This window comes from Chamaea fasciata, unplaced genomic scaffold (genome assembly GCF_029207755.1).
Source record: "Chamaea fasciata isolate MVZ Bird 193981 ecotype frontalis unplaced genomic scaffold, bChaFas1.0.hap1 SCAF_1, whole genome shotgun sequence".
Taxonomy (NCBI): domain Eukaryota; kingdom Metazoa; phylum Chordata; class Aves; order Passeriformes; family Sylviidae; genus Chamaea; species Chamaea fasciata.
This window is the reverse complement of record NW_027094086.1, coordinates 42,455,118-42,470,705: the sequence shown is the minus strand read 5'-3', so window position 1 is coordinate 42,470,705 and position 15,588 is coordinate 42,455,118. Positions and strand designations below refer to the sequence as shown.

Genomic DNA, 15,588 nt, shown 5'->3' with positions numbered 1-15,588 from the left:
TAATGCCTGATGATTTTCCTATGAAGACAAAGCTATTTCACTGTAGTAAATAAAAATACAAAAAACATTATCCTTTTGAGGAGACTGCTACAGTCAACAACATCTTTATCGCTAAATCTATTTCCAGATTATGAGCCTGAAGTACTCCGCATAGTAGAACAATTTTATGTGTCAGTCAAGAAAGACAACTTGTTTTTTCCAGAGCAACAACACTAGAAATGATACAGTTATTCTCACAGCACACTTTGTTTCTTCATAATAATGCATTGTGAAAGCAAAGAATTCAGAGCCTGTGCACCACCATCTTGACTCTCTTCTGCAGCTAGTCTCTGCTCTCCCTCTTCCCTTTAACAGAGGGGAACAACCCTGATATCCCTCTCCAGCATCTCCCTTGCTCTTCTCCCTATCCTCTAATACCACACATTTCAACGTTTTAAAGAGCCATGGATTTTTCTTGTGTGTGGGCACACAAATAATCCCAACAGTCTTCGTGCTTATGCCTGCTATGTCCCTTGATGTTCATGTACCCTGTATAGTAGCTGCTCCCCTCACCCTACCCCCACCCCTGACACAGACACATCCTGCACATTCTTATCCCCCACTCTTGAGTTTAAAGTCACTATCATCAAAGACCCATCTTATCTCACAGCAACACATTCAGAGGACTAGTGTGCCCCTAAACTCCCAATTACCCTTTCTGCTTCATTATCACCTCACCTCCTCCTGACTCCACCTTACTCTCATCCTCCACCTTTCCAGTCATGGGGAAGGAATCTCCCTACAGACACCTAGGTTAGTTTATCTAATGCTAATGTGACATAAGGATGGCCACAATGGGAGAGAGCTGGAAGCACCCCACCCTGGCCACGGGGCTTTGCGCATACAGTACAGGCACAGAGTCTCTCCTACAGGAGTATCACTCTCCTGGCTTCGGCAATTTGCAGCTCAGGGATTCCTGGACCCGGGAGTGTGCATTTGTATGTAAAAGTTCTCAAAGCATTGCCCCCTCTCCGTGCTATTCCCTGCTTGCTGTTTGAACCTACTAAAGCACCTAATACCCTGCAGCAAGAGTTCAGCACCTAAGTGTGCACTGAATGAGGAAACACTTCTCACTTGTCTGAACCTGCCACTTCCATGGAGTATTTACTTCATGTTTGGCACTGCTGATAGAATCATAGAATTGCTAGGGTTGGAAAAGATCTTCAAGTTCACCTAGTCCAACCATGGGACTGATGTTAAGAGCTTTATTGTATCTGGCATCATTGCAGCTTTTCCAACTGGAGGAATGCTAAAGTTGCTTGTGCAGTGGTTACTCTGTACCTCTGATTATTCTTGCCACTTTGAACCTCACCCAATTTTACTATACCTGTCCTGAGAATACTGCAGACAAGGACTGTAATGTTAAAGAAGCAAGAGTCAGAGAAGGCTGCTATGCCAAAGTACAAATCCATGCTTAGTTCTCTGTTCTTAATAATGGTGAACATTCGCTTTTCTTTCTTGACTGCCCTTGAGTTTTCACAGCTGATGTTTTCAAAGAGCCATCACAAATCAAGATTTTGTTCTTGAACTGTAAAAGTCAGCTAAAATATGCAGAATTTCTATATGATACAAGGGTAATTACATTTTCTTGCCACATGTGTAATTTCATTTTCAGTCTGATTTTCACCACTTTGGAATTCAGTCAGTTTTGTAAAGTCTTTTCTTTAATTCTTCATAGCTGTAACTCTTCTGTATGATTAACTTCGTATCGGCAGCAAATTTAAGTAGTATAATACAGCAAAACTCCCTAAGGGGCTCATAAATCTTTGGCAGTAGTGAACAAAAAACAAGGCCAGATTCCCACAGATGATTAGAGGCTCAGGTCCTAAGAATCTGGCAACATGCAGGACAGGAGAGGTAGAAGCTGTGTAAGACAGAACATTTATCCCTGCAGGGCAGTTAGAAGTGGAAAGTGAACTATGTTAAGTCCATGGCTTCTAGCAAAGAAATCCCAGTCCAGTACTCCTGACTGGATCAAGTCTCATCAGGTCCTGCAGCACCTGTAAAAGCTGTGATCTGGTTCTCTCTTTTGACTTTCTATTGCCTTCTAGAAAAGCCATGATGCCAACACTACTCAGTAACCACATATACCTGAATAAACCTTTTCCTCATCAATCCAAGGCCAGGAGCCTCCAAATTTCCCAAATTCTTGTACATTCCTTCGTACATTTCCTTAAGCTTCTTTTTGTTTCTCTGAGGTTTCGACAACTCATTTCTGACATCCTCAGCCCAATCCTGCAAAGAGAAGAAAACAGATGAGTACTGAGAAAAGATTTATTGACCCTTGCTCTTCATTAGGCCACTCAGATTGCACCGGGATTACTGTATTTGCCAACAGTCAACTATTTATTATGTGTCTTTTGACAAAAAAAGAGAACCAAAAGACTACAGAAATATTTTCTTTTCATTTGGTGTCTCGATAAAATGTTTCTACTTTATTATGAAAATTATGCTTACTACCACAGTGTTTAGTGCTAAGAATGCCCCTGTGGGGCCAGGAGTGGCACCAAACACAGGGCTAGAATCCTTTGGACAAACAAGTTAGAACATAGACAAGGATGCCGGCAGGGAAAGGGCATAAGAACACAAGTAGTTGAACACAAGTAGTCCAGAATTATAATGATGGCCACAAATGATAATTCTGTAAGGGTTTCAGAATGATTAAGGAAGACTGATCATGGGGCAGGGCACAGACCCTGAAGGGGAAAGCTGAAAAGGGCTGGAGCGGAACGTCCAGCTGGCACAAGGGAGGGAGTCCATCACCAGTGAAAGCTGCTGACAGCACCCCGACATCATCATCCTCATCGTCATGCATTGGTGCTGGGTTGAGCCACTTCCTGTGGCTGTGGTGTCAACTGAACTGTGTCAGGCTCCGCCCAGCACTTGCTCGTCTGAACAGAGGGAGAGGAATAAAGGGGAAGGGGTAAAAATACACTTTACCTTGAAAATCATGACAGGATTAGAGAGCTGCTCCAGGGAGTGAATAAAATCTTGAACTACTCCTCCTCTATCCAACTTATTCTTGATCCTTTAAAAGAAGAGAAAAATGTATCACAATGCAACAGGAACTACCATCACCACCTCACCTGCAGATAAGCAATGATCTACACTGTCTGCTATATACAAGAATCTGGTAAAATAATTCAGGTGTAAGTAGGTAAGACTCCCTCAGAATTCCCTCTTGGGCTGCATGACTTGTTTATATGTTGACTAAACGTGCCACACAGCTCCTAGTTTTTTAATTATATGTCCCACTGTGAAAATGGGAACTTGGTGGGTGAATAGAAAGCATGCTTGAAACAGACGCAGGCATTGACCAGACCATATGCCCTGTCACAACAGTTACTGAAGGGTGATACTGTCCGTGAAACACATGACTTTGTATTTTTATTTTAAAAATTTATTCACCAAAAGTATCAAATTTGAAAAAAAGGCAAAAAGACACACAAAATTTTAAGAGTGGTTCTACAGCACTGTGTGATAGAAACTGATTTTTGCCTGGGGACTAACCCAGTGTTACTGCATGCCAAAAGGTACAAGGGAAGCCTTGTAAGAGAAGCTGCATGTTGCACACTGAATAAGCAGAGAACACCACAGCCAAGAGCTGTCATTCCCAAGATAACACGGATCCATTTCACTGCCCTCTCTGAAGTCTGGTATAAGCATCTATTCTATTTAAACATAGCTGCTTCCTCTTGGTATTAGAAAGATGATAAATGTGCAATACCACAGAAATACAAGGAAAAAGGGGTTACCTCTCTGTGGTCTTTTTGTTTTATCTTGGGGAAAACTTTTAACAGCCTGGGAACTATATGTACCCAATACTTCATAAAGTTTCACGCCACCAACCTGAGTATGTCTGACACTCACAGAGCTGATGTACTGCATTTCTCTGTGCCTTTAAATGAAAACTCAAGACTACCCTCTAATATTTCTCATGCTTGCTAAAGAAAAGGGTTTGCATAGGAAAAATAAATGAATCTGTCCACTCCTGAATAAAGAACACACAACAGAGCTACTCCAATTGCAAATTCACCTTTCTACAAACTCCTTGTTCTTGCAGCCAGCTGCAGTATCTTTGAAACAGTAACTTTCACTGCTGATCATGAAAGGGTAGATGAGTGCCTGGGGATAGGTATTTGCAATCTCTTCAATAGTATGTTGTACAGCTACTGCTTCATCCTTGTCAAGTAGTGCCATCATCTGGCTAATCCAACCAATGAACTGCCAACAGGGAACCGAAGAAAGCTGCAAAAACACAGACACCTCTTTCATCTTTGGTCCTCTTCAAAAATACCAAACACAGCAAAAAACCAAAGCTGCTCCATGGTGCAGTCTGACAGATAAACATGAAAAGGAAACAGAGAATGTCAACTAGGGGGGCAGAACATCCCGCAGTGAAGCACAGATTTAATTATTACTATCACTACTACTACCACCACCACTGCTGCTTAATAGCTTTTTCATTATAAAGACTGGCAGCCTGTTGATCAATATGAGGCTTTACACTCAAACTTGTGGCTTTTGTCTCTGGCTGCAATACAATGATTTTTGATTGTCACATACAACTCAAACATCTGAAGGAATTCACTTCCAACACCATTGGGCTGAAGTCTTGATTTGAGTAAAAAACGCCAGGAAGGAGAAAACTGAAACTCCTATCACAGTTTCGTCCTTTGTTCATCTTTAAGGGTTTCTAATAGAATTTAAGATCAGATTACCAGCATTTATTTCACAGAAAGACAGAAGATATGATAAAGAAATGTCTGGTGAACTCCCTTTCTGGGTGAGATCTATCAGCTGGTGTCAGGTTCTGTTTGAACTATTGGTGTTCCTCCATGGCCACACCTTGTGCACCCCAGCCTTCTTCTGCTATTTTCTCAATTCCTTGGGATAACTAACCCGAGTTTCTGCCTCACTTGAGTTCTTTCTCTGAAAGGGCCTGTTGCTCTGGGAGCAGCAGCACAATGACATGGGCTTGAAAAGGCAGGCAGGCCAAGGCAGGAACAGGCATGAGTCACAGAGGTCTCAGCTTATCTGTCCCACAGATAGCAGCAGGGAAGGCTCGTGGTATCCTGCCATAGAACGGCAATGGAAAGACAGGTTGTAGAAGGAAGGAAGGAAGTGGGAAATACAAAGGAAGACAAAACTGTAGTAACCTCTGAAGTGAAGAAGGACAGGGAAAGGTGGGAGACATGGAATGTGTCTGGAAAAGCTGCTGGCTTCCTGTATACAGGAAACTCAGTCTCCAGGAACAAGATGCATTCCTCACCCTAATACTAACCACCTTTGTCAGCACATTTAGATTGTTCTGAAGGAAAAAAAAAAGGACAAAGCATACCACAGTTGCTCTCCAGCAGCTCTCAAACAAACATTTGGAATCAGAATAATGATAAAAAGTTAAATTCTTACGAAAAAATTTCTGTCCACATGAATTAAGACTCAGTAAGGTACAGAAAAGACAAGGAACAATGATGGGATAAAATTTATCTGATTTCCCTGAAGCAAAACTTACCAGTCTAACCTCTCAACATATCCAATCTCCACCCCCACCTATAAAATTTAATTTACAGCAACATTTGCTGCCAGAAAAATTGAAGCAACTAACCTCTCGTGTCACTAGACCCAATGTCTCTGCTGGATATCTTTCAATTATTTGGAGCAGTCTAGGAAATCTCAGCCTGGCTTCTCTGGAATTCAGTTTTAAAGCTTTTATCATTTTCTCCACCACAATAGCTGGGAACTGCTGCAGATCCACAGTGTTAATTTCTGCCAAGAGACATTAAACAAGAATTATCAGAAACACCATCACTTGTTCCATGTCTTTGATCATCTGAAACATTCATCTTTACAATTTGGTGTTCTTTTTTCAAGTGTATTTTGTATTTTTACTTTGTTCTCCTTCCCATCTGTTTGAACTGCACACATCTGCAACACATGTACTTGGGGACTGTAAGGATTAGCTTTATCAGGAAGCTGCATCACTGCTGGTATCTTGCCTGCTTTAAATACAAGGCTGCTGTGGACTGGGAAGGAACAAGGGAAGCATCTGCTGGATATGATAAATTTCTCACAAGTAAGAGTGAGACTACAAGGGATCCACTAGTACCAAAGCTTGCGCTAACAGTGGAGGTGAAAAAAGGCACACAAATAATGCTGAACTGGAGGTCAAACTGCTCCATTTAAATTCCAGCTGTGCTGCTCACGAACATCTCCTGGGTATAACAAAAGCTCAGGGATCATAGATTAATACACCTCACAAGCTTAGGAGAAATCCTGACTAACCAAGCAAGCCTTCCTCTTCCCTGCGCAGATACTGGTCACAGAAGCCGATCAAAGTCATGTATGCATCGACAACTCCCACCATGTCCACATGGTCCATGGAGTGGGACTGCACCTCCTCTTCAGACTTCCTCACAGCACAGCTGAAACACTGAAAAGCCTTCTTGTTCAGACCTGCCAGCACCTGAAATTCAACCATAAGAGGAAAAAAACCCACACATTAGCAAGTAGCATTGAACAACCCTGTCCGAAACTGGAGCTTCGTTGCAGGCCTTGAGTAGATAAAACTTCAATTCTTTTAAGATGTTCTGAGCAGCTGATACAAAGACAAAAATTTGGATGTTATTTCTAGCAGTGATTTCCAGAACTTTATTTTCCACAATTTTCAATGGAAATATATAAGCTTAAATTAGCCCTTGGACATGTTAAATGGAATTTTTGTCACTGAAAAAAAAATGTTACTGGAGCTTTTGGAAACAGTTAACAGAAAATATAATAAAACTTTCAGGGTTTTTTTCCTATTAAGACATATCTACAACATCTGCATAACAGTTACACTGATGCCTTTTTCCCTGTTATAAATACAGTAATATTCATCATACATTTCTAATGCAGCTCATGTGAAGGGTGAGTTGACAGGATTCTTACAGAATCACAGAAGCATGAAGGTTGAAAGAAACTGTCAAGATCATCTGTCCAACTGCCAACCCAGCATCACCACAATTACCCCTAAACCATATCCAAAAGTGCCACATCCAGATGCCTCTTGAACACTTCCAGAGAAGGCACCTCCACCACTGCCCTGGACCACTTACTCCAATGCCTGACCACTTTTTCATTAAAAAAAAATACAATAAACCTAATATACAATGTGAACCTAACTGGCACAACTTAAGGCTATTTCATCTCACCCTCTCACTTAGGACATGGCAGAAGAGACCAACCCTCACCTCATCCAATCTCCTCTCAGGTAGTTGTAGAGAGCAGTAAGGTCTTCCTTGAGCCTCCTTTTCTCCAGGCTAAAAAAAATCTCAGTTCCCTCAGCTGCTCCTCACAGGACTTGTGCTCCAGACCCTACTCCAGCTCCACTGCCCTTCTCTGGACATGCTCCAGTCCTTCGATGTTTTTCTTGTAGTGAGGGGCCCAGAACTGAACACAGGATTTGAGGTGCAGCCTCACCACAGCCAAGCACAGCAGGACAATCACTTCCCTGGCCCTTCTGGCCACACTAAATGCTATAATTGAAATTAAATAGTCAGGTAGGTAGAGGGAGACTACCAGAATCAGAGTGCTGCTTAATACTAAGCTAAAATAAGGCTAAGCTTCCTAATCTTACAGAAATCCCTGGTACGGCAATCTTACTCATCTGACACAGAACTTTTATGCTCATCTTTTAGATTGCTAAAGAATGCTCTTAAGAATTAGCTACTAAATGAAGCTCAAGCTTTTGCTTAAGTTTCTACACACAGTTTTTAAGCTTTTTTTGGCAGGAATTTCTTCTTGATCTGCTTTACTTATATTAAGAATTTTTTTTATTCTAATATGTTTTCTATTCCCTGAAGTGATCCTGCAAGAAAGATGGAAAGAGCACATACTGACAGGACAAGGAGCAATTTCTTCAAACTGAAAGAGAGTAGGTTTAGATTGGCTATTAGGAGGAAGCTCTCTGCCGTGAGGGTGGTGAGCCACTGGAACAGCTTGCCCAGAGAAGTTGTGAACACCCGATCCCTGGATGTGCTCAAGGCCAGGCTGGACGGAGCTCTGAGCAACCTGGTCTAGTGAAAGGTGTTCCTGCCCATGGCAAGGGCGTTGGAACTAGATGATCTTTAAGGTCCCATTCAACCCAAACCATTCTATGATTCTATATGTAAGGGTCTTCATGGTGGCTTTAGAAATTAGTAGAAATAAGCCAGCAGTGGTACTTCAAATTCTTAATCCATAATCAATGCCACAGCATCAGGGATAACTGACAGCGAATATAATTTTAGTTGCAGCACAGTCTAGTACTGTATTCTTCAAATGCACACCTAGCCAAAATAGGCAAAAACTACCTGTAGGTGCTCTGCCTTAAAAATCCCTCTTCTTTCTTCTATAAAAATTACTTACATAAAGTAAGTGTATCTGTACTATAAATCTCGTTATCAAAGAGAATATGCTGGGAGCATGAAGCAGGTCACAAATGCCCAGCTGAAATCAAGGCATTCTTTGAGGATCCCAAGCATTGTCTGGCCACTGTGCACACAGATGCTGTGACTCTGTCTTCCTCCTCCACTCAAAATGCAGGTGCAGAGAAACACAAGAACATTCTCCTATTTAGAAAGGTTAGAGTGATGCAGAACTCCAGGACAGCAAACCCAGAAGAAACAGCAACCACAGCCTTTTTTCCCCTCTTTTCTTTCTTTATCTGGTATTGTTGGAAAATCACTGCTAGAAGCACACAGGTTTCACATGCTCTGTATCTACCCATAGCCATCACTACCTACTGAAGTAGAAATTTGTAGTAATAATGACACTGAAATTACTAGATCTCCCCCTCTCATTTACCTTTTCAGGGTTCTCAAGGCTTTCTCCTGCTATTAGTGATATCTTTCCAGCCTTTTCTTTCTCAATTTGCTCCAGACATCTTGGATCCTGACTAAGAGCATTGGCCATGATGTGATACGTAGTACCCAAAAGAAGATTCTGGTTTCGGAAGGCCATTATGTTCTTGCTGAGATAGTCAGATTTGGTATCTTCTGTTGGAATTCAAAAACAGAAGTTGGTAACCAGACAACAAAGCAACTCTGTAAAATAAACAAGGCAAAGCAAAGGCTGTTACCAAGCAGGGAGATGGTTTTCAACACTGAGAGCACACGTTCAGGACAGCTCAGGTTGCGGCTGCTACTGTGAGTGAAGCGGCAATAGGCGTAATTCCACCTCACCAGCCAGTCCTCCCTCGCTCTGGCTTCCTTCCGCAAGTCTTTCAGGAGCTTCTTGGCCACTGCAAAGCTGTTCTGTATTCAGATTGAGAGAATTTTCAGACCATACTTCTGAAGAGGAACTAAAGTCTGCCCACAACCAAATTAGGGATGAGAAGATTTAAGTAACCTAAGTAAAGTTACAGTAAGGCAAAGAGATGTTCACTGCTTGCCGGATCTCATATTCAGAACCGTATTTGTGCTAATGGAGAAGTCTGAATAGCAAAAGAACAGAGATTTAAAAACTGAGAAAATAATTCCAGCTGCATGAGGCATTCAACTGGTCTGTAGTACAAACACATATGGGAAATCAACTTGATTTAAGATAACATTAAGAAAATCACTTATGTTTGTGTTTCAATGAGAAGTTCCATGGAAGATTAAAGGAAATCTTATTTTTCACTTACTCCTTCAAGAGTATAGTCAACAATGCAATGTTATATTTGCTTATCAGACTGCTAACAATAAACTCTTGTTGATGCCTGCAGATTTCTGCAGCATGTCAGAAGATGGGAGACCTTGACTTAATTATTGATCTTAATTATTCTCAAGCTTGAAGCACCGAAGGTCCAACATCAAAAAGGCTATTTCCGTCATTTCAACAGCCAGATTCAACCCAAAATTTCTAAGTCACTTAACTTTAATTGTTAGTGTTAACTAATAACAGCAATGAAAACTGTGAAAAAAGCATAAATTCAGCATTTCTGATTGAAGTAAATTATACTAAATCAGAATTCAATTTTTTTTCTTATACAGAAGAGATTATTTGTAAATAAGAAGCATAATGCTTGATTGCAAGCATCTCTTCCATTAAAGACCAAAACATTTCAGATACTTTATCTGCCCTTTAGAGTGTCTAAAACCATCTGTGGATCAAAGGGGACTTCAGGCACATTTCCAGTAACGACAAATTATCAACAACTTTGTAATTAACATTTATCCTTTTGTTTTCTTTCATTGTGGCACTGACTTTCTTGAGCTTTCAAAATGTCCTGGACAGCAAGGTCAAAAACAGATAAGGTTTTCCCTGGCAAAAAGGTACCAAAGACCACTTAAAAGGCTTTTCCAGATTTTTCTATGTATTTTCTCAGCAAATTGAAAGCTATCAGACAATATATCCACCTGTTTCCTGGCACTTTCTATCATCTTCATTTTCATATTAAATTTGCAGCTTTTAATCATTGACTGAATGTTTTCACTCTGTTGATCCACTTCCATTTGGTCACCAGCACTGTATTCTCCATCCACCTCCATACTGTCATTGGCCTGATCAGAGGGAAGTTTCTCCTGCAGTTTTTCAAGAAAGAAACACCTGCACAACAATAACAACAACAACAACAACAGGGGTGTAGATCACTCTGGTATACATTCCAGGAAACGAATGTTCAAAAGTGTTGACCTGCCGAACAGCAAACAATGCTAATAAAAAATGTCAAACTACAGCTATCACCTTTAGCAGAGATAAACACAGGCCTCAGAGCCTGGATACTCCTAATAGGGGTCAGGTTGACATGAGACCATTCAGGACCTTGAACTGACAAGCTTAGTATTAGAAAACGTTCATTATAGAGTGAGATTTTTTTGTTAGTTAGTTCCTCTGTACAAGCTACAATCCCTAAGTTCACCAAGCCATAACTTGCATTCCAGCTTCACAAACAGGACTCTCAATTATTTAGTGTGAGTGCCAGGCTGTGTTTTATGTCAACCAGCTATTCAAATGTTTATCACATCAACACATGCCAACATCAAAATCTGTGCAGCAGAACAGATCAGCGAGCGCACTCACCTTTTGAAAGGGAATTGCCATTAATCAATGCTGAATCCTGTCACTCCACAACCAGTCCTACCTAATTTAATAGCACATCTCATTATGTAGACTGCTACTCAAAGCAGAGGACAGCACTACACTCTGAAGTGGTACTTGGCCCATCCTTTGTTACTAATTTAAGATGAGCTAAAGGTTTTCTAAAAACAAATAAAATGTTTAAAACCTTGGCAAACCCTTCAAGTCATAAAAGTTTAGAGACTTTTTTCAAAAGTAAGCCATGCCATGTATTCTGCCTAATATTGAACTGCAATAAGCTCTCCTGGAGCCATGTTTTCCTGACACCAAGAGATAGCAAAATAAATCACAGAGCACAGTATGTGTTAGCAGAGCTACTGAAGAAGTTATCACACAGGAACACTAGAATCTAATCTAGATTTTCACTGGAACAATGTACTGGGACAAAGACTGAAACCATGGCAAGGACAAAAATTTTCAAATTTCAAACAGTATTCCAGTTTCCTCAGAGCTAATCTAAAGGAGTCTCCAGAGAGCCTTTGTTCTTTCTAGCAACAGTTGCACAACAGAAGTCTCCAATTAAAGCAGTGGTCATTAACTTTCCCATAAACAGGTGAAGCACTGAGAGTGACAGGGCTGGGCTTGTTTTGTATGCTCCCTCATTCTGGAACTACCTACAAAGCAGGCAAGTATTTTTATTCATAACTGATTGGCCTTTTGGGTGGTGTTTCATTGAGCTAAACGCAGCTAATCTACTAAATTACAAGTGAGTATGTTTAAGGGCTGCTGAAATGGCCCAGTTTACACAGTGCATGGTCACTGATGCAAGAAAACGCTTAAACCTACATCTGTGTTTCCCTATCAAAATACAATTTATTCCCTGGCCATTTCTCAACCTCCTTTTGCTCCTCACCACAAATTAGGCACGTAAACTCCCCAGTTATGTTGAGAAAGCTACTACCACAGTTAAAAAAGAAAAAAGTCATATATTTGATCAAAACCCTCCCACACGAAAACAAGCAGCAGTATAAAAAGCACTTCCTGGAACTCAACAGGCAGACAAAACTTAAGCTAACCCAAGAATGCAATTTTACCGATTTGTAATGATATCATCCCAGATGTTCATAGGATCCATTTTAGCATCTGGATATCTGCTTGTCCAAGTTCTAAGAAGTCTCTTAAGGGAAGCTTCTGAAGCTAAGTTACCTAGAAATCAATTAAGAACATTTCAAATGCATCTGAAGCCAAACAGCATGAAAACAGGCTAAACAAAATATAGTCTAACATTCAGACCAGAAAACCGCAATTAAGCAACCCACTTGCATTTCTGGGCTTGCACTAAAAATGCTACTTAGTGATCATCATTTTACTTTTGTTTATTGCAGAAGCACAGGGGGTTCCATAAGGACATCTGTGTCAACTGCCACTGGGAATCACCAGCAGGTGGTTTCCTTTCCATATATGAACATGCTGGAATACAGTGGAACTGTTAACTAAATTTAGTATCTGATCTGGTTTATGCACATAATGTGTACTTCAGGCCTACGTCAGCAGGTACAATTTATATACCACATCCATTTTTCATCTCTGCTAACTGCTATTTACTACCAAAAGTTAAACCAACAAAAAAACTTAGTTTAAAACTTTAACTGACACTTTCAAAAGAGATGCTTAACTCTTATCACAAGAGTTATGCTAATTAAACTTTGCAATAGAACACAAAGTTATGTTAAATCCCATCTTACAAAACTGGAATAGGTCTTACTGTCAAGAAGACAGCAAGAAGTAATTCCAGACTTATGCTTCTTCAAACAGCAGTTTAGAAATTCAAAGTTCAGGAAAACACAATTACTGAATACAAAAGGAAAATTGCTTGAGAAAAAAAATCTTTACTTCTCTTGGTCATAAAATTGATGAAATCCTGTATTTCTGTCAAAGCTTGTACAGACTGCAGTTTGGTCATTCGACTTTGATATAACAAGGAATCAATACTGGAGTAGCTCTGAAAAGAAAGAGAAAGAATCAGAGACAGAATTTAAAGCATAGTTCTGTTCAGTGCTCTACAGATTATTGATCTGATGCTGCTGTATGTTACGCTTTAGAACCCAACTTCTTACAAGTAATTTAATAGCTGATAATCAGAGAGCAGCTCTGCTTTGGACAAGCACAGAGGCATACTCTAGCTGCAATTCCTATCCTAGGTTTTAGCAAAGTCTTATAGTCTAATCAAAACTTGATAATGGATGGAATTTGTAATTCCTCAATGCAACACTCTTTGCAAGCTTGTTCTAGAGACAGGAGGCCGCTGAGAAGACGAACAAAATAAAATTTTATTGTCTGCACAATTACTCTGAAAAGCATATAAAATATTAAATCAGCAAAACAAAACAAACTAAGACAGGAGGATGCACTCCACTGTCTCACTCGCTTTTCATCATTGCAAGCAGTGAATTAAAAAAGTTCTGTCACATGACATGGAAGGCACCTAAATTTCGTTTTCTCTTGAGAGTATAATCTAGCAGCAGTAATAGCAACAGTAGTTTCATTGTTCCAGTTTACATAAAAAAACCCCATACCAGAGATAGAAAACATTATTACCTGCATGAAGATCTGCATGCCATTGCTAATGTAATATTTGGCTCTGTCAAAATCATCTTGCAGAATGTACAGGAGACTAAGTTCTTGGCTGTAGTGCATTTCTATAATGGCTTTCTTCTGTTCTGTCTTCATTGCCTCATCAATAAAGGTTAGCAAAGTCTGGTCATTCTCCCCACTGAGCAGTAACTTCAATTTACTGCGTATTATATACGGCAGATATGTCTCCTACAAGGTGAAAATACAGCTTTTATTTCTAGGAATGGAAAATTAGATGATCAATTTTTTTGTTAACAGTGGCAAATCAAATAAATATAAAAACATTTTGAATTTTATGAAAGGTATTTTCTCTTTAGAAAAATTCTGTTTGCTAACAAATCACAGCAGCCTTTTCCTACAGCTCAAGGAGTTGTTAGTAAATTCTACCAGTTTCAAAATCCATGGTTCGGTAACTCTTAAGAGAGGAAACAAATATAAGTGAAAAAAGCAACAAAAAAGACTTGCAAAAGGAAGAAGGAGACGGTAAACCTGGTCCTATAGGATCTGCCATAGACTTGAGGTAAAAATTAAACCTCAAAAAGAACAAGCAGAAGTAATTGTTTCAATTTTTTAAATATTGGACTCTCCACTAATTTCCCTAATAAACTAACCCAAACAACGCAATTGATTTTCACCCATAATCTCAATACTGTAGGACATCCCTGCAGAGATAAAAATGGTGCAATATCAATGAAATAATTTCTAAAAACCTGAAAAAATGGATCATTCCATGTTTTGCTTAGGTCTGGAGGTTTTCCACTATCAATATTAACAGTAGCACAATACTCCAGAGACTTCCACATTGTGAGGTGGTCATAGCATTCCAGAGATGCAAGTTCCCAGAAGTCCTTCTCTGCTTCTGTTGGCTCTCCATCTTGCCAGTCTTCTTGGGAGAGTGCCTAGGGAATGAATTTGGAGGGGAGAATAGTGCCAGATTTCAGCCAAGAACCTGTTTCAATTCTAAGTCACCAGCATCTTAACTGTAATTCATTGTCTCATAAAATTATCTATCCATTTACCAGAGTGTGACAGCAACATTAAATGCAGAAAATTCAAGCTTGGCAGTGTTTAGACACAAATTAATTTCAGGTAGCTGTCTTCAGTAAACCTGCATTTTTGAAGACTGAGCATTTTAAAAGAAGATTAGAGATCTGTCTTTATTTTTAACCACTGCAACTCATGCCATGAACACAGGCAATTTGCTTGCTTGAGATTACAGTGTGCCCATGTGTTTTACTTGTCTACCTAGGTAATTGCACTTTTTTTCTATTTTGATTAGTTTTAAGTCATAAGAGATTTACAAAAAAAAATAAAAATCTTACTGCAATTTTACCTTATCATAATATTGTGCTGCTTCAGCATAATCATTCCTTGCTTCTGCCAACAAAGCCTTCTGTGTAATTTCCTTGGTCCCAATCTTACCACTGAAAATGCCACGGAGGGCATCATAATCCCCAAGGGATCTATAGAGCCTAGTAAAATTGAAAAGAGAAATCTTTTAAATACCTCAGCAGATGAATATCAATGCAAATAGAAGCTATAAAAGAAGTTCAATAAGGAGTAACAGTACCAGTTTGAAATAGTAAATTTTTAGGAAGTGTTTCTTATGTAAGACCAGAAATACATACTTAACTACATAAACTTCAACTTGTAGGGCAATAGTTGAACTGTGGGAACTCCTGCAGTTGAAAAGCTATGAACAAGATGTTTTTCAGCAGCAGTCTGACAGCATCATAAGAGTGCACAGTTTTGAAGTCTAACTTCTCTCTGACAGTATTAACTGAGAAGAAATTAAAAACATGTCTAATTCTAAAAGACAGAAAGACTAACAAAGAAATCCCACAAGCCACAAAAGCAGAGCACTTCACCAGGCAAACCTAAGTGGGAGCAAAT

At 39.7% G+C, this 15,588-nt stretch overlaps 1 protein-coding gene across 2 annotated transcripts in view; it reads right to left on the bottom strand.

Moving 5' to 3' along the window:
- The window catches only part of PRKDC (protein kinase, DNA-activated, catalytic subunit), an 82,284-nt gene that overhangs the window by 8,611 nt on the left and 58,085 nt on the right, over positions 1-15,588 (bottom strand). The window contains exons 64-76 of one of the 2 annotated variants that reach the window (XM_066181630.1): positions 15,029-15,167; positions 14,406-14,594; positions 13,660-13,884; positions 12,955-13,063; positions 12,156-12,267; positions 10,401-10,590; positions 9,140-9,314; positions 8,866-9,053; positions 6,325-6,505; positions 5,648-5,808; positions 4,076-4,287; positions 2,980-3,067; positions 2,131-2,274 (exon numbers count right to left, since the gene is read on the bottom strand). In XM_066181630.1, coding sequence (XP_066037727.1) covers positions 2,131-2,274; positions 2,980-3,067; positions 4,076-4,287; positions 5,648-5,808; positions 6,325-6,505; positions 8,866-9,053; positions 9,140-9,314; positions 10,401-10,590; positions 12,156-12,267; positions 12,955-13,063; positions 13,660-13,884; positions 14,406-14,594; positions 15,029-15,167 — 2,113 coding nt within the window. Of the gene's footprint in view, positions 1-2,130; positions 2,275-2,979; positions 3,068-4,075; positions 4,288-5,647; positions 5,809-6,324; positions 6,506-8,865; positions 9,057-9,139; positions 9,315-10,400; positions 10,591-12,155; positions 12,268-12,954; positions 13,064-13,659; positions 13,885-14,405; positions 14,595-15,028; positions 15,168-15,588 lie in introns of both variants that reach the window. The other variant, XM_066181639.1, reaches the window with a different exon arrangement.